Consider the following 17,419-nt stretch of genomic DNA (forward strand, 5'->3'; position numbering starts at 1 on the left):
CCCCTACTCCAGCCTTCCAGTAGAGGACGTAGGGGAGAGGCGGTCGATAAGTATTTGCCGAATAAGTGCAGGAGAGTGTTCCCACAGCAGGTGCAAGCTGCCTGCCTGATTTGGTCTCTGGCTTTGGGTCCCAAGTGGACCCCACCCCACAAAGGGGGAACTTCTTTAGCCAGCGGTAGCAAGGCCCAAACGCCATCCCTCATCTCACCATACCAACAATGTTCCAGATCCCCCAGCTGACATCGAGAGGTACCCAGGGGGAGAGGAGAAGGGGACAGGGAGAAGCAGGGCCATTTCCCACCCTACGCTCATGTCCCTGTGGAGCTTTTGACAGCTGAGCCCCGGGCAAGCATGACACAAGCCCTCCTGGTAATTAGCAAGAGGCCCTGATCAATAAGTTATTTTTTGCTGTCAGTAATTAATAATTACAGCTTAGCCACACCATGTAATTAAACTTTCATCCCATTCCCCCGTGTGCTGCTTGGCTTTTATCGTGATTAGCCTCCCAGCACTAAACTTTCCCCCTTTGGGGCCCTCCAGGAGCTTCCGGATTGGCATTTCCAGGCCTCCATCAGGGTTCTCCCACTGTCTGGTTCATTCAGCCTGCAGTGTCCTCTTGTTCCCCCGCCCCAGGTGCAATTCTCTTGAAAAAGAACCTCCTGGAATGGCTGGCTGGGCGGCTCCTGCCCTCTTCCCCACTGCTTGTGCGCGCAGGCCAGGATGCCTTCTAGCAATGATCAAGCTCACAAGCATATGAAAAGTCTCCAAAAACACTGACTGTCAGGTTCACCAGGGCCTTCCAACGCCAGCTCCTGAGGATTGGTGGAAATCTCAGTATGTGACTAGCTCCCGGGAGCTCAGAGCGTGGAGGACCACTCCAGGAAACACTAAGGTAGTCACAGAAAAAAGTCTGTAGCGCCTGAGAATGAAGGGCTTGCTGGGGCCTCTCCCTGGGGCTTCTAGCCATGCCAAGTCTGCAAAGACGGACATAATGCTCCCAAGGTACAGATGAGGAGACAAGGCTTCCAGTGGCTGAGAGTCTTGCAGAAACATCTCTGTAGCTGCCTTCACCAGATCATGAGAAACCTTTCTTCCTAGTTTGGGAGAGAATATTTTCTGTGCTATCATTGCATTTTGTCTGGGAAATGAGCAGAAATCATGTAAGACCCATTTGGGCCAAATGGCCAAATGATAGTTTTCAGTACATCCAGGTAATGTAGCTTTAGTCCTGCACCTGGAAAAAGAACTAGGAAAAAAAAATCTCCATAGCATCCCAATGTAGTGACCACTGAGCACTGGTCTCAAAGGAGGAGCAGCTGCTGGGTGTCTCCTGTGTGTGTCAGGTCTGCAGAATGGTAGTGCTGGCGGTTTTAACTATACTCAAAGGATCAATGGCAGGGCCTCAGAGGCAGAGAAACTCTAACCCCAAAGCAGATTTAAAAAAAAAAAAAAGAATGACCTGTGCCCTAACCTCACCCCTCAGACAGCAAACCCAGCATCACCTTCAAGGTGGAATCCAGAGATTGTCTTCCCATAATCCTCTGCAGGGAGACAAATGGAAGGGGGGGTCAGTGCTGGCAAACAAACATCCTCAGAGCCAGAGAACATAATCAGAGCAGAGGGGGCCCGGGCAGCCCCCCAGTAAGACAGAGAAACAGCCAGGAAAGGGCTTCTCCGATCCTGTCAGGAGGATGGAGAAACACACAGGGATGGGAGGCCAGAACTTCAGTAGACACTGGCATCTTGGCCTCAGGAGGATAGGCCGGTGTGGAAGTGGGTGGGGCATGAAGACACGGGAAGAAGGTGCCCTGGAGACTCCATGAGGGCTTGGTCCTAGATGGGCGACCAATTCGTGAGTCCCCCGCCCCTCCCAAGTCCAGGTACACAGCTGTTGGGTCTGCATGGAAGTGGGGCGAAAAGGTTCCCCACAAGTTGCTACCCCTTTGAAACCTCCCTATGACCATCTCAGAACAAACTCGACAGGCACCCAGAGTGGAGGACAGCCCATTCCCACTCTGTCCGGGCCACGGTCCTGGGTCTCCACAAAATCCCATCCTAGACAAGAGGCCCCAGCTACAGAGGGTCTTGGTAGCAGAAAGAGGGGCTCAGGACTCCTACCCTACATATCAGTGTGGTCTTGGGCAAGTCAGTTCCTTGCAAAGGGCCTCAGTTTCCCCATCTGTTAAATGGCTACTAGAATGCGATGACCTCCGAGGTCCCTGCCTACTGGAAGGTTTTACAGTGACTATAAAAATAATAACTTTTATTGCCTTTACATTTATGGAGCTCGTTAGAAAATTTCCAAGTGCTTTTACCTAAATTACCGTGTAAAGTCTTTAAAGTCTTCCCCTCGACCCTGTGAGTGACAACCGGTAATTTTTATCTCCCATCTTGGCTTTGAGGATTGCCTGACTTGGGACACGATGGGGTCCCTGATTTCCGAGGCTCTAGGACCCCAGAGGTGGAGAAGGGGTCTGTAGGGGGATTGCAGCGCCTTCATCCCAGTCCCTCCCAACCTGGTTCTTGGGTAGGTCTGGCTTCCCTCTGAGCCTGGAAAACCCAAAGAAATCTAAGGCCAAACCGGCGAGTCTGGGGATTCAGTCCAGACTCCTTCTCTCTCTGCCCCCAGCAGGCGCCGCTCAGCCACTGCCACCACCACCACCTGGATCCTCGAACCCCAAACGCAAGAAGAAAGCTCCGGTGCAGCTGCCCTAACCTGCCAGGACCCTCCAGGGGACCCGGGAGACAGCCGAGCATCCGCTGCAGGAGGCAGGGAGAGACAACCCCATCACACCTCCTTTCCAACACACCCCCTCCACACCCACTGGCCCTTCACCGCCAGGCTGGCCGCTCTGGGCGGCTACAGATCAAAGCAGCAGTGGACAGACATCCAGCCAGCGAGCTGTGGAAGCCGGAGCCTGGGACTGCCCGCTGGGTGTGTCTGGAGGGTGGGTTAGGTCTGCCGCTGTCCCTGCTGCTCGGCTCCAGGCCCATGCCGCCAACCCACTCCAGCTCCAGCGCCCGGCCAGGCAGCCAGGAGCGGGCTCCCGTACGTGGCCAAGCAGAGTGACTGTTCCTGAGGGGAAACCAAGCGGGCACCCTGAACCCCATTACGGCTTCTTCCTTGCTTCTGCCTGCCCCATCTTCTCGCCCTGGGGCACCCATTGCCTGCCTGACACAGCCTTGCCCTTCACTTAGGACCCCAAGCAGGACCCGGAGCCTAGGGAGTTCAGTGGAGCCAAGACATGACGCGCCCCTCCTTTCCCGGCCAGAGGGCACCCACGAAGGCCCACCTACTGCACTTTAGGTGCTTAGGAGATTCTCCACCTCCCCCGGAGATCTCACCATCTCCATCCAGAAAGGCCAGAAGTCTCGCGGACACTGCCCCACCCCAAAGAAAGCCCCAAAAGTCGAAGAAGGGGAGAGCTTTGAGACTCCCAGGAGATGGTTCAGCCTGGGCTAAGCGCGGTATCTTAGGGGGTACTCCTTTCCCGCCCATCCGAACCCGTTTCCCGGTCCCACGTGGAGAGAGTCGCCCATACTGTACCTTGGGCTCCGGCCGAGTGGATCCGATGCAGGGCCAGTAGAGTCCAGATCGGCAGCCTCCACATGCTGGCCATCCTGGTGGAGGGGTCCTCTACGGTGCACCCTCCTTGCGACTTGCTTTATAATCCTGTGGGGTCCCGGTACCCCGCGCCTTCGTCCCGGGAGACTGTGTGGCCGAGTCCAGGACGCTATGGCCCGAGGGGCCCGCCGGCGACCCCAAATGCTTCTTCCTCTTTCTGTGCTTGCTGCTCCGCAAGGAGAGGGAAGAGCAGAAAGGGGCCAAGTCTCCTTTCAAACTCAGGGCATCTATATCCCTTAGTACCCCGACTCCGACTATTTCTCGCAGGCAGAGCGACCCCTGCGATCCGGCTCGGTTGCTGGCCGAGCTCCCGAATGAGAGGACAACTTCAGGAAACTTCCTCCCGATGGCCACGTTGCCCGCCTCCCGCCCCTCCCCGCCCCCTGGTTGGGTTCTCCCGGGCCGACGTAGTCACTGTGGTTCTAGACGCCCGGCCCCTGGGACTGGATGCAAGCGGAGCGCAGCGGCAAGCGCGGGTGCCGGGTGTCTTTCAGAGGGGGCGCAGGGTTCGGGGGGTGGGGGCGCTGTTAGCATAACGGTCCGAGTCTCCCTGGAGTCGAAGTTTTCTTCTCTTCTAACTTTGCAGGCAGCACCTGGCAGGGCCGAGCCACCCTTTTCAGCTCCGCGGTCCTCGCGCCCAATTCGAAGATTTCGGGGTTACCTCCCCGGGGGCTTCGGTGCCGGGCTCGCCCTCAGCTCTGCGCCCCCCTGGCTAGCAAACTTTGCGGGTCCCGCGGCCCGACGCGCAGCCCCGTGCGCCCATGTCTGCGCCAGCTGCGGGTGGCGATGGATGCCCGGCTCGGGTGCCCGGCTGGGCGGCCAGGGTTCTAGCTAGCGCCCGGGGCGCGGAGCCTCTTGCGGGCGATCCGGTGGAGGAGACCAGCGGGTCCTGCTCTCCACCGCGCCCCGGCTGGAGCTCCGCGCGAGCCGCACGGGAAGAGCTCGGCCGGCAGCCCCAGGTTCCGGGATTTCGGCGCCGCCTCGGCCGCCCGGCGTTTTCGCCCAGCGCGGGGACCCGAGTCTCCGCGGCCTCTCGGGCGCCTCGGTCGCGCCTGCCGCTCGCCCACCTCGGGAGCCGCTGGCTCGCGGAGCCCGGAGCCCTGGGCTGCCGGGGCTCAGCGTCCTAAGAGCCGCTCTGCCGCCGAGCCTGAGAGTCTGCCTGCGCCGAGCCGGAGCTGCGGGGGCAGCGGGAGCCGGGGACGAGCGCGGCGGAGGCGGAGACGCGGAGAGGGGGGCCGAGCGCTACCCCGTGGCCGCGACTGGAGCGCAGCCTGCGCGCAGGGAGGGGGCGGCGGCGGCTCCGAGCCAGGCCCGGGAGCGAGCCCCGCAGAAACCCAATCCGTGTGCACGGCCGCGGGCTCCCGGCGTCTCCGGGACCCACCGGAGGGCAGTAGTGCGGGCGGCGAACGTGCTGCTCTCTCTCCGGCCTTGTCTTCCAGGTTCAGCCCTCCCTCTCCCTCCCTCGAAGGCCTGCCTCATCCAGGTCTTCCATAGGCCGGAGTCCCCAACACCCCTCTGGACTTGACAGGGCAGGACAGTTTGGGAAGGGTATGTGTGTGTTAGCCGGTTGATTCCAGTTTTTCCTTCCCAGGTCAGACTCTTAAATGAAAGTCTGGAACCGCTCAGGGAGGAGAGCAAGATAAAGGAGAAGCCTGGGACTCGCAGAAGGCCGAGAAAGTGAAGTTGGTGCCAAACTCGTGCACTCTTTGTTTCTTTCTTCTTCCCAGCTCCCCCTTTAAAGGCACATCAGCCCGGAGACACAACGGAGAGAGAGACAGAGAGGTCCTCCCTTGTGGCCCAGGGAAGGGAGCAGAATGTACCTTCCAGTGTGGCAAGGCCAGGAGCTGTTTAGACCCCTTTAACCGGTGCGCTCAACAGGCAACAGGCGCCTCTACCTCCGTGGGCTCATTCCTCCATTAAAAATATTAAAAGTAATATTTTGCGGCTGTGTTGGCATAAAAACAAATATATACTACATATTAAAACATTTTCTTTCATTTAAAAGTTCATTTAATTTTTCCCCTGATTTTAAAAGAAATTAAAACATTTCCGTGGGTTCCCTAAAAGACTGTAGTCCCTGGCACTGAGCCTGCTGGAAGAAATCAGCCGTTCAATCTTGGTATTTCGGCTGGAAAAGGAAGGAGGGAGACCCTTCACCTTTGCCAGCTTTCCCCCTCACTCCTCCGGGGCCCACTCTTCTGAGCCACACCCCGTTGTCTTCCTTTTCTGATCTTTGCCCTTCAGGTAGCTTACTGACTCGGAGGGCTCTGCCCCATCCCCTTCAGTCCCAGGGTGCCTCTTGTCATCGCCGTGGAATGGACACAGCCACTGCACAGATCTCATTGCTCTCCCGGTTTCTCCTCACCTGCCTTGGAAGAACAGCTGTGAGCATTTAGTGAAAACAGATGAAAAACTAGCCTGCCTTTCTTCTGCTTTTCATTCGTCCACTTCAAACAGTGTTTTTGCCTCTTTCTCCCTGCCTGTCTGTGCTCAGTCCAGGACCAAGGCTTGCTGTCTGGCTGATTTTTGACTGAAGAGTGACTTTGGGGACAGGCAGGCTAGATGTAGCAGATCTATTCCCCGGCTGGGTGGCCAGGCCCCTCCCATCCCCCCAGACTCTGAACTGCACAGTTGAGAGCTCAGGCCCTGCCCAGCCCATCAGGAACAGCTGTTCTTTAGGGTGTTGTTACTCAGCTTGCTCGCAGAGGGGGCCTGAGAGTCAGTTTTGCAGCAAAGGCTTCTTAACCAGCAAGCGAGCAGCTGAGAGGCTGTCTGTGCCCTTGGGCTGGAGTTCATGTGGGTACCAGCGTCTGCAACCTTGGTGGATTCCTCCATTTGGGTCCAGAGCCCAGACTCATAACTGCAAGGCTCTGAGCTGACTGCTGCTCCAGCCCCTGATAGCATTTGTGCTCATCCTAAGAGCAGACCTTTTGCATAACCAGGCGGATACCTGCAAATCTAGAAGCCTTATGCCCAGGATAGGCCAAAAAGAAAAGGGAGCGTGTTCTCTGGCCTTTGTTGGCAGTCTTCCATGCCTGCATGGTTAAGAGGAGGCCCTCTCCTGAAGCTCTCAGGCAATCTGCCTCCATCGATCCGGAACAGAGAGAGGACTCAGGCTTTGGGGGCCCCAGCTTATGCAAACTCGGTTTTGCTTCGTATCAGTGTTGCTGTGGGAAGCCTGTCCCTTTGAGAGGAACTTGTTTCTGGGAAAGTTACTTATAGATACCACGCCCTCGTTCTTGGTGGCCCTGGAATAGTAAAGGGGGCTAGGAAGATAGCTCAGTGGGTAAAGCATTTGCCTTGCAACCATGAGGACCTGAGTTCAATACCCTCCCGGGAACCTGCCCGGGGGCCAGGCAGGTGGTGCTCACATGTAAGCCCAGCACTAGGGAGATGAAGACAGGTGGATCTCTGGGGAGCTTATCTTTAAAAAAACCACGTGGACAGCACCTGAGGGTGGACAGCTGAGGCTGCCCTCTGGCCTCCACACAATTGTACACATGTGTGCCTTTCTTTTAGGAAAACATCCATGGAACACAAGACTACCTCTCCACCATACATGGTTAGTGAGAGGGTGTTATTTGCTGGGGAGACTTTCTAGCAGAGGAGGGGGTCACATCACTGTGTCCAGGAGGAAGAGGATAGCTACCACAGGTCACCTTTTCCTTTATGGCCAGCCTTGGACACCAAACCCAGCCTCTGCCTCCTTTCACGGGCACAGAGCTCAGGATGGGTCAGGCAGAGTCAGCTTTTTGAAGTTGTTACTGTGTAATTCTTTTTTTTTTTCTTTCTATTTCAATCTCTAGTGTAACCGGAGCTAGAACAGAGTGTTCAATTACAGGATCAGCCTGTGTGTTCCACCAGCACTGAGTGGTGTCAGGGACCAGTGGGGACACCCTGGAGGCACAGACAGAAGCTTCCACTGCCACCTTTGATGGCTGCTGCTCAAGTTGCAGGGTTCCACCCACAGCTGTGATGCCCACTCCCATGGCTGCTTAGTTGGAGTCGAGAAAGCAGAAACAGTGAGCCAAATACCCAGACAGCACCCAATTCATAAGAGAAAGGAAGGAGAACAGAGAAGAGTCAGGGCTGAAGGGGTTCCCAAGCTATGGATTTTCAAAGCAAAAGTACAGACACTGTGTATCCTTCCCAACACAAGTTTCAGTATGCCCTTCCTGGTAGATAGTTCTGTCTCCATCAGAACTCAGGGTGCTATAGATAGGGCTGGGCAGACTGCCCCCCTCACCAGAGCAGGGACCTTCAGAAGAGCATCATTTTCTCCACCTACAGGAACCGAGAAAACGTCTTGCCGTGAAATATAGATATATTAGTAAATTTTCTCATCACCTTGACAAAATGCCTGCTAGATGCAACTTAAGAAAGGAGAGGCTTATTTTAGCTTATAGTATTAGGGAGAACAATCCATCATGGCTGAGATGGTGGCTGAGAGGACTGTCTCTGTAGCAATGGGAGCTTGTGTTATGTCCTGTTCACAGGTGGTAGACTGGCTATCAGGGGGTGGGGCTTTCCTGGGATATCACCTTCAAGCCCACCCCTGCCCTCATCCCCATCCCTACCCCCAGCAAGACACTACAGTTGCAAAGGTTTTACCTCTCAAAACAGCGCCACCAGCTGGGGACCAAGTGCATGTGCAGTACAGAGGTGTAGACATTTCCCACTCAAGCCCTAAAACAAGTCTTCTAGTGAATTGTGAGGCGTAGTCTCTTCCATGTTGGTCTGCCGAAAGATGGAGAAGAAAGGATGCAATCGATGTGATTTATTATCTCCCATAGAAAGAGGGAGGTCCGAGAAGGAAGGTCTTGGTCAGCTTGGCAACCATGATGAACTGAACAGACAGTGTGGCTCTAGCAGCAGATACTTATTTCTCACAGTTCTGGGGCCCAGGAAGTTCGAGATCAAGGTCCTAGCTGATTTGGTTTCTAGTGAGACTCCTCTTGACACGGATAACCTGTGGTCTCCTCTTTGCTGGGACAGGGTTTTGCTGTGTAGCCCAAGTTGACTTCAAAACTTGCCAATCTCCGGCCTCAGTCTCCATGTGCGGGGATTACAGGCTTGAGCCATCATACCTTGCTCTTCCTCATCTTAGCTTGTTGGTAGAAGGTTTACCTAGCAAGCATGAAATCCTGGGTTCAGTTCCCAGCACCGTGAAAACTGGACATGGTGGTACACCTGTATTCCAGCACTCACGAAAAGATGGGGGTTCAAGAATGGCAAGTTCAAGGTCATTCTTGGATACATAACAAGTTTGAGGCTAGTCTGGTATACAGGAGACCCTACTTCCACAGAAAGGAAGGGAGGGAGGGAAGGAGGGAGGGAGGGAATGGAAGAGGGAGGCAAGGTGCAGACCCATCTCCTGCTTCTTGCTCCCATGACTTCATCTAAATCCTATCACCTTCTGAAGGCCTTACTATCATACTGACAACTTTGATTTGTGAATTTAGTGCAAACCTCACACAGGCCTTCTAAATTACTCCTTAAAATGTTCTTTCATTCCCTTAGGAGAAAGGGCCTAAGAAGGGGTGGTGCTCAGGCCTGTCTAGTTTTGGGGCAGCCAGCACTTTTAGCTTCTCTGTGCCAAGGCCCAAACCCACACAGTTTGGGCTCCTAGCTTCCGAGCCCTGGGATAGTTGTGTTGGGGTTAAAACACCTCCTCTTTCCTGCCAGTGTCCACCCATTCCCTAGGAAAAGAGAGCTGGAGACTTGGAGAGACCGAGAAGCTTCTCCAAGCACAGACACTATGATGGAAATACCGCTATGTTGGTTGGGAGCCAGATGCAAGCCGGAGAAAATAGAGGTTAAGAGACCACAGGAGACAGGATTTTTAAACAATAAAACTGGTAAATGTAGGCTAGTCTGGGACAGAAAGAGAGTGCGTGAGAAAAGATAGGCATCTTTTGTAACTAGGACTGTTCCTGCTACAAGGAGCTTGAGGTTCTCACATCCTGAGTGGGCTCCCAGCAGGATGCTGAATAGCACTGGACAGTAGAGGGCGCTCTAAATGTGCGTCGAAAGCCCCTAGGAGGAGGAAGCAGGCTGGGATCAAAGGAGTACTTGGTGATAGATATTTGCAAAAGCAAAAGTGGGAGTCGTTTTCTTCGACGATGTCTTTAATGTGTCTGCCATAAAGTGCATGAGCATGTAACCACAGAGAAACCTGCCTCTGGGGGGCTGGGTCATTGATCTTTGAATTGGATGAAGATTTAGAATCATTTAGGACCATTCAGACGCAGAGTGATAAACTCTAACTCGAGCCATGTTTTGTTACTCTGCTTAGAACAAGAGAGAGCCGGTGGATCTGCCCTTCGGGGCCACCAGAGGTAGGTTCTTACACCTCAAAGGGCGAGTGCCTTTGATCAGAGTTCCAAGCACAGCGCTGACCTGCCTGCCCCTTTCAGCCATGCTACATGCAGGCCTGCCCCTGGACTTTGCTCTTGTTGCTTCCCAGGCTTGTGCTGCCCTCTCTCCAAATGGCCGGGGGGGGGGGGGGGCTCACCCCTTTGCTTTCACAGCAACACCTTTTAAATGATACCTGACCAGTGAGCCCTTGCTGCCAATCACTCTGAAAGAGCAATCCCACTCTAGAGAGACATTCAAAGTGTTCAGCTTGAGAAAAGCAGGGGGCACCTGGCCTCTATGTCCCCTTGTGGCTTACCAGTCCAAATGTGCACACACGTGGCTCTCTCTCTCTCTCTCTCTCTCTCTCTCTCTCTCTCTCTCTCTCTCTCCATTCCGATGTTCTCTTTTACTGATATCTCTATGTGTGTGAGGGGGTGTGCATGTCTGTGAGTGTACACGTGCTTCTGTGTGTTCAGACACATGTTAGTGTGCAGGTGTGTTAGGGGAGGCAGATGACACCTTCAGGTACCCTTCCTCCTCAGGTGATGCCCCGGCTTCTCTCCCTATTGCAGTGGTAAAATACTCTGACAAAAGCCATCTGAGAGAGAAAGGGTTTGTTCTGGTTTACAGTTCAAGGGTAGCCTCTCATAATGGGGACATCAAGACGGCAGAAACAGCTGGTCACATCATGTCCACAAATAATGAAACAGAATGGGATGAACACCTGCTGTTGCTTAGTGCCCTTTCTGCATTTTACAGCCCAGGATTCCAGCCATGGAATTCCCCCAGTCTGCTTAGTATGAGCCTCTCTCCATCAGTTAACATAATCCAGGCTCTCATAGGCATGCTCAGATGCCATCTTCTAGGTGATTCTAGATGCTATCAATTGACAGCACTAGCCATCACTGCCTCCACTCATCTTGTTTGTGGAGGGTCCCTCTGGGACTTTGCAGGTTGAGTGAAGCTGGCTGGCCAGTGAGTCCCAGAGGCTTGCCTGTCTCTACCTCCCTGGTACTGGGGTGACAAACATGTGCCACCATGCCCAGCTTTTTATGAAGGTGCCAGGGTTGGAATCCATGTCCTTGTGCCTGCCCAACAAGAACCTGACCAACTGAGTTATCTCCAACCCTCATTTTAGCGTCTTTACCACCAACTGATAGACTGGGCTACAATCTATCACTTTAACTTGCCTAGTTATTAACTGCTCATCTTCCCTCGATGGACTGCAAGCCCCTCAAAGGCAGTGATTTTTTTCCCCTGTGGAGCCCAGTGTTGGATACATGCTCAAAGTAATTAAAACAATGAGAGAATACATGCATCCAGTATGGACAGCCTCTCTATTCCATTACTGTGTCTTTGCTTATTCTGACCTTGCAAATTAAGCTATTTACACCTCAAATGTGTGTTTTCTGATATTTGGATTCACAGCAAACACTAATATCTAAAAATTAACCCAATGTTTGATGAATGTCTGTAGTACACACAGCCACATGCACTCATTTCATTTCTATGAAGTGAGGTTTTACAACCTAAAGGCACTGAGGGGTGGAAGTGCCGAGGGCCCCAGGTTACTTCTCAACAGCTATGCATGAAATAAACATTTGTGTTCAGCTCTGAATGAGGCGGGCATGCCTGCTTTCTCTCTGAAATGGAGTCTTCTCTTTGTAAAACTTTATAGCATTTTTAAAAAGTCAGTACACATAAAACATGACTCTGTTTATGTTCCTGGACCAGCGTGAGCCAGAACTTGAGGTAATGGAGGCTTTCTTTTTTGAAGGCAAGATCCAAGACTGGAGATGGGCTTGGACAGAGTCTCAGAGGGAGATCTAAATGTTAATTTCTTCATGTATGAAGTAAGGCTGATAAAGGCAGCAGACACATTGTAAGGTTAGGAAGATTGATGGAGATAATAAAAGGTCTGACACCAAATAAGCTCTCCATAACATTAGCTATTTTTATTAATGTTCATTTCTCCGTGGTTACTTAACATTTTCAAATGATCTGGCAGTTCTCAAGATAATGGAAGTAGAAGTCTCTGTAGAGCAAGGGTTGGCAAATTACAGCCATGACCTGAATCTGGGCTTCTATGTGTGTTTATAAATAAAGTTTTATTGAAACTCACCATTCCTATTCATTTGTATATTGTCTGCCATTAGTTTACCCCTTTTCCTGTAAGGTTCGGCTTCATTCTCCTCCAAGACACTTCTTCCTGTCTTTGGTGTTCTCTGTTCCTATTTCTTGTGGGCTCTCAGAAGCCAGATGTTGTATTTAAGGAGGGTTACCTAGTTGCAACAGAGGCCTTTTGCCCTAAAAATACATTCAGATATTAAGTATTTGGTCCTTTGCAAATGTTTGCTAGTTCTTGCTCTAGAAGCAGAGAAAAGCAGCTCATGCGTGCATCCTTCTGGTCTTTGGATTGGGTAAGTGCACACCTTGCCCAGATGTGCTTGTCTTGCAGACACAAGTGCTGGCCAGTCCCTCCATGCTTGTCCAAGACATCTAAAAATGGTAGCTCACTGTTGTTGCCATAACTTCCCCAAACCTGACTTCAATCTGGCTAAAAATAAATCATACTTAGCCAGAATCTATGAAATATAAAAGTGAGGTAGAGAACACATCTCTGTCTCGGGTACAGATCAGCCCAGCTTGTGGGATCACCTTCTATACTCCGGGACCATTGACTCTGGGTTCACACTTGGGGGGTCTAACAAAGGCCTTCTTAAACTTTTTTGGCTCACAACCACTGTATACTTGAAAAAATTTTGTGCAGCTCTAGGTGTATAGGTGTATAAAACAGCTAAACAAGTTAAACCTTCCCTGGTAGTAAGTTCCAAAGGAATTATTTTGAAGGAAGTATTTGCTACAAATACACCAGTGCATTCTAATGAGATGGGTGTGATTGCAGGATGTAGAACATCTTCAATGTTTTTCAGAGTTGATCAATATTTTGATTTTATAGTCATCAATGCTGAAAACACTGGTTTGCATAAATATGTAATACAAAACTTTAGAAGTACGTTTTAGGCCATTTCAAAAATTGTTGGAAATTCTGTCCTAATCCCAAGCCAAAATTCACTTTAAAATCTTTTTCAAAATGAAACTCAAGTCGGCAACTCAAACAGAAATTTTTAAACTCAAAACATTCTAACAGGATACCATCCAAAGATATACTAATTTGATACATCCTGAGAAATGACAGCACAAAATATTAAAAGTCCTTGTTTTCTATAATTAGACCATTCTGTTTCTATAATTATAGTCAGAAAATTCTGTGTATGGTAAAAAGCACCACAATTCATAGCATACAACAGTCTCAGACCTGAGTCATGGCATTCTGGCATGTTAGTTTGTAGTTGGTTGTTTTTTAATCTTTTGCTCTTTGCTCTTTGGGGGCCCACCACCCAGCTCCCAAATAAATTACATGGAGGCTTATTATTACTTATAAATGCCCAGCCTTAGCTTGGCTTGTTTCTTGCCAGCTTTTCTTAAATTACCCCATCTGCCTTTTGTCTCTGGGCTTTTTCCTTTTCTTATTTCTGTATATTTTACTTTCACTCGTACTCTGTGGCTGTCCTTGTGGCTGTGTGGCTGTGTGGCTGTGTGGCTGTGTGGCTGTGTGGCTGTGTGGCTGTGTGGCTGTGTGGCTGGGTAGCTGTGTGGCTGGGTAGCTGTGTGGCTGGGTAGCTGACCCCTTCTTTTCTCACTGCTTGACTTCTCTTGCTTCCTGATTTCTCCTCCTATTTATTCTCTCTGTCTTCCAGCCCCACCTATCCTTTCTCACTATTGGCCATTCAGCTCTTTATTAAACCATCAGGTGTTTTAGACAGGTAAAGTAACACAGCTTCACAGAGTTAAGCAAATGCAACATAAAAGAATGTGGCACATCTTTGCATCATTAAACAAATTTTCCACAGCATAAACAAATGTAACACATCTTAAAACAATATTCTACAACATTAGTTGGTGTTACATGGAGAGACAACATGGGCAGTGAAAAGTATACATGTTGTATGTTCAGAAACAAGGCTGCAGTGAAGCTGTGTTAGGACACATAGACTCCTTAAGATTCTTCACCACAGAGTCTTGGTTTGCTAGAGGTGGTGACACATTGACTATGATCCCAGCATTCAGAGAGAGAGAAAGATGGGTCATAGGTTTTAATTCAACCTGGGGTACAAAGCAAGACTCTGCCTCAAAGCAAATAAAGTTGTGTTTTATATCAAAGCATCCTCCCAATGGAGTGAGTGATAATTTGACTGGATATAAGTTCCAAACCCTTTTGATGGAGTGATAGTTTGGCTAGGTATATAAAACCCAGTTTCAAGAACACTGTTGAACTAGAGGTCTTGAATTTATTATAAAGTCTATAATCGTTTTACTTTATAACTTTGCAGATGTTTTAGTTGTCATCTCTAGAAAGGATATCACATCTCATTCTGAAAAATCACCAAGTTTCATTTCTATGTTGGCCTTTCCTCTTGACTCTTCCTGCTAGTAATCCCTTTCACTCTGGAGATATGGGCTCCATTCTCTTCTAGGATACTTTGTCCTCTCCTCCATGTTGTCTGTTTCCATCTCCTGGGGCTCTCCATAGCCAGATGTTATAATCAAATGTAGCCCTGGGCCTTAGCCCAAACATTCTGAATCTGGATGTAGAATTTAAAAGAATCCCCAGGAAATGTGCATATCCATTTTATTTCATAAAACACTGCTGTGATTCATCCTCACCTCATATGTGCTTAAAGTGATTAAGGCCATCCCTCATTCTTCACCACATCTATCCCAGAATTCCTCCTCACATCTCCTGGAACTAGAAATCAGGCATTGCCCTTCTCTGAGGTGAGGAGCCTTCTTATTCCCAGGGGACCCTTCTCTTCTATGTGGTGGGTCCTCTCTGGTACAGGCAACCTCTTAGTCTTTACGGACTCTTTTCATAGCATCTTTAAATAGAAGCAGGCATTTCCCGACTTGAAAAAGCTTCACTTGACCCCTTTGCCTCTCCAAGCTCTCATCCTATTTCTCAACTTGCTCTTTCTGCCAGATTTCTTAAATTCATGCAAAAGCAGGCTCTGCCTCTGCCTCTTTACTGAACTCCTGGAAATGCGGCATCTGACTCACCACCCTAAAATAAATAAATAAATAACAAAACTTTCCTGAAAGATTTTTACTCCACTTTTATGTTCAGGTATCCCAGCAATATTGGCTGTGGCTGACCACTATGACCTTCCAGAAAGTTCTTTTCTCTCGACTTTCAGGTCACTGTGGTCTTACTCCACTGGAGGAAGGATGCCTTCATTCACGATGCTCACCCTTCCCCACCCTGCCCGAGATGCTCAGCTCATATCTGCACTTTTGAGGGACATTTCCAGACTGTTGAATTATCATCACATGATGGGAGTGTCTTTTTGTATGCCATGAAAATATGTTGCTCTGATTGGTTGATAAATAAAGCTGTTTGGCCAATGGTGAGGCAGAATAGGGCTAGGTGGAACATTCTAACTAGAAAGGAGGAAGGAGAAAGGCAGAACGGAGAGACACTGCCAGCCGCTGCCATGAGAAGCAAGATGTAAAGATAGTGATAAGCCTTGAGCCATGTGCCAAGGTATAGAATCATAGAAATGGGTTAATTTAAGATGTAAGATCTAGCTAGCAATAAGCCTGAGCCATTAGGCCATACAGTTTTAATTAATATAAGCCTCTATGTGTTTATTTGGGTCTGAGCATCTGCAGGTCTGGGCAGGACTGGAGAAAACTCCAGCTACTTGGCTCCTCTGCATGTACACACACACACACACACACACACACACACACACACACACACACACACACACCTCACACACAGGCCAAGGTATGTGATAATCTAATTATCACAGTGTGTATCTCATCTCCCTGGCTAGATTAAAAGTAACCAAGGGAAGGACAATGCCTTGGGCCACTGCAAAGGATAGCTGTGGTTCTTTTCTGCTGCCTAGGAACAGCCTGATAGGGTCACACCACTCTAGAAATAAACCTTGTTTTTTAATTAATTATTATTATTTTTTTATTTTTGGAAAGACACTAGCCAGCTATCAAAGCTGCATGTCTAGGTGCTACATCTGCCCAGAAGGGACATTCTTCTAATCTACTCAAAGGCTCTGAATGAGTTTGCAAATCCCCCTGGCACAGACTGTGTCTTTTCTGTGTTCACTTCTGTATTTATCTCAGGCTGGGGGCATTGCTAAGAGCAATTGCCTTCACACACAGAAAAGTCACCATTCAACTCTCATAGGTGTGAAGAGATTCCAGGAAGGATGTGTGGGGTTGGGGAGGTTGTTGGGGGCTTGATGACATGAGAGGTCACTCTTCACGCAGGACAGATGCCCCTGATGAATGTGGGTAGTGTGCAGTCTTTCTGGAAAGGTGGGTGTTGCCTTTGCTTCTCTGGCCTGCAGCCATGGTGCCCTCCTCCCAGGGCATGCTCCAAGCACACAGTGGTATAAGGGAAGAAAAAGAAGAGGGGAGAATGGTGGAGGCCAAGGAAGAAGGTGGGCTTTTCTGACCCCCTCCAGCAAGTTCATAGGAAGGACAGAGGGTCTCTAAGGCCCAGTTCTTCACCTCCTTTTCTGCCCACCCATTGCTGCTTCCCCAGGACTCCCATCTCAGTGCACTGTACTCATAATAGCACCCAGTAATGCGGAGACTCATAGATGTTCTAAGAGCAGAGAGGAAGTGATGAAGAAGTACTCAGCTGTAGATAGGACATCTATGCCAATCTGCCAACCTCTCCCCAGGGCTCAGGGACCATCAAGGAAGAGCAGGTGGAAAGACTATCTTAAGAGCCAGAAGATGGAGAGAAGTGCTGTGACATGCCGACTTCTGAATATGCCAGGGTTGTTGCACACATGATCTCACTGCAGCCATGTCACCTGCACAAGACCTGAACAAGATCAAGCATGGTCCTGGAGAGATGGCTCCAGTGGCTAAGAGTTCTCACTGCTCTTCAGAAAACCCAAATAAGTTCCTAGAACTCAAGTCAGGAGGCTTAAAACTGCCTATAACTCCAGCCCCAGGATCCAAAAGTGATCTTCTGTCCTCCTTGGGCACCTGCACTCAGTTGGTATGCATTTATACACCAGACACTCCCAAGTATACAACCTTTAAGAAAGAAAGAGAGAAGGGGGAGAGAGGGAGAGGGAGAGAGAGAGGGAGAGAGGGAGAGAGAGAGAGAGAGAAAGAGAGAGAGAGAGAGAGAGAGAGAGAGAGAGAGAGAGAGAGAGAGAGAGAGGAGGGAGGGAGGGAAGGAAGGAAGGAGAGGAGAAAAGGGGGGAAGGGGTGAAAGGGGGAAAGGGGGAAAGAAAGAAAGTAGCATGGAGCAGGGGGGCACTATTGGAGCCCATCCCTAACTGAGGAGCTACCGGCTGCTGCTGGCTGCTGGGGGAGGGAGAATCCTTTTCTTTA

The 17,419-nt window shown here is 50.2% G+C and overlaps 2 protein-coding genes across 3 annotated transcripts in view; one reads left to right on the plus strand and one right to left on the minus strand.

Annotated features, from left to right (window-relative positions):
- The window catches only part of Sdk2 (sidekick cell adhesion molecule 2), a 284,873-nt gene extending 280,509 nt beyond the window's left edge, over positions 1 to 4,364 (minus strand). The window contains exon 1 of one of the 2 annotated variants that reach the window (XM_042283063.2): positions 3,548 to 4,364. In XM_042283063.2, coding sequence (XP_042138997.1) covers positions 3,548 to 3,620 — 73 coding nt within the window. In that variant the 5' untranslated portion in view covers positions 3,621 to 4,364. The remainder of the gene's footprint in view (positions 1 to 3,547) is intronic. The other variant, XM_006970439.4, reaches the window with a different exon arrangement.
- Positions 3,940 to 5,432, plus strand: LOC121831597 (uncharacterized). Its single transcript, XM_076544011.1, has 4 exons — positions 3,940 to 4,108; positions 4,212 to 4,405; positions 4,461 to 5,173; positions 5,353 to 5,432. Exons 1-3 carry the CDS (start codon positions 3,940 to 3,942, stop codon positions 5,148 to 5,150), a joined length of 1,053 nt encoding a protein of 350 aa, XP_076400126.1. The 3' UTR covers positions 5,151 to 5,173; positions 5,353 to 5,432.
- Positions 5,433 to 17,419: the final 11,987 nt, after the last annotated feature.

This window comes from Peromyscus maniculatus, chromosome 8, assembly GCF_049852395.1.
Source record: "Peromyscus maniculatus bairdii isolate BWxNUB_F1_BW_parent chromosome 8, HU_Pman_BW_mat_3.1, whole genome shotgun sequence".
In the NCBI taxonomy this organism is placed as follows: Eukaryota; Metazoa; Chordata; class Mammalia; order Rodentia; family Cricetidae; genus Peromyscus; species Peromyscus maniculatus.

What these genes read in the sequence shown, in the direction of transcription:
- LOC121831597 (XM_076544011.1), top strand. Translation starts at nt 3,940, where the DNA reads ATGAGAGGACAACTTCAGGAAACTTCCTCCCGATGGCCACGTTGCCCG. An exon ending in GCGGCAAGCGCGGGTGCCGG is followed by an intron (nt 4,109 to 4,211) that starts GTGTCTTTCAGA and finishes CTAACTTTGCAG; the next exon opens with GCAGCACCTGGCAGGGCCGA. An exon ending in CATGTCTGCGCCAGCTGCGG is followed by an intron (nt 4,406 to 4,460) that starts GTGGCGATGGAT and finishes GGTTCTAGCTAG; the next exon opens with CGCCCGGGGCGCGGAGCCTC.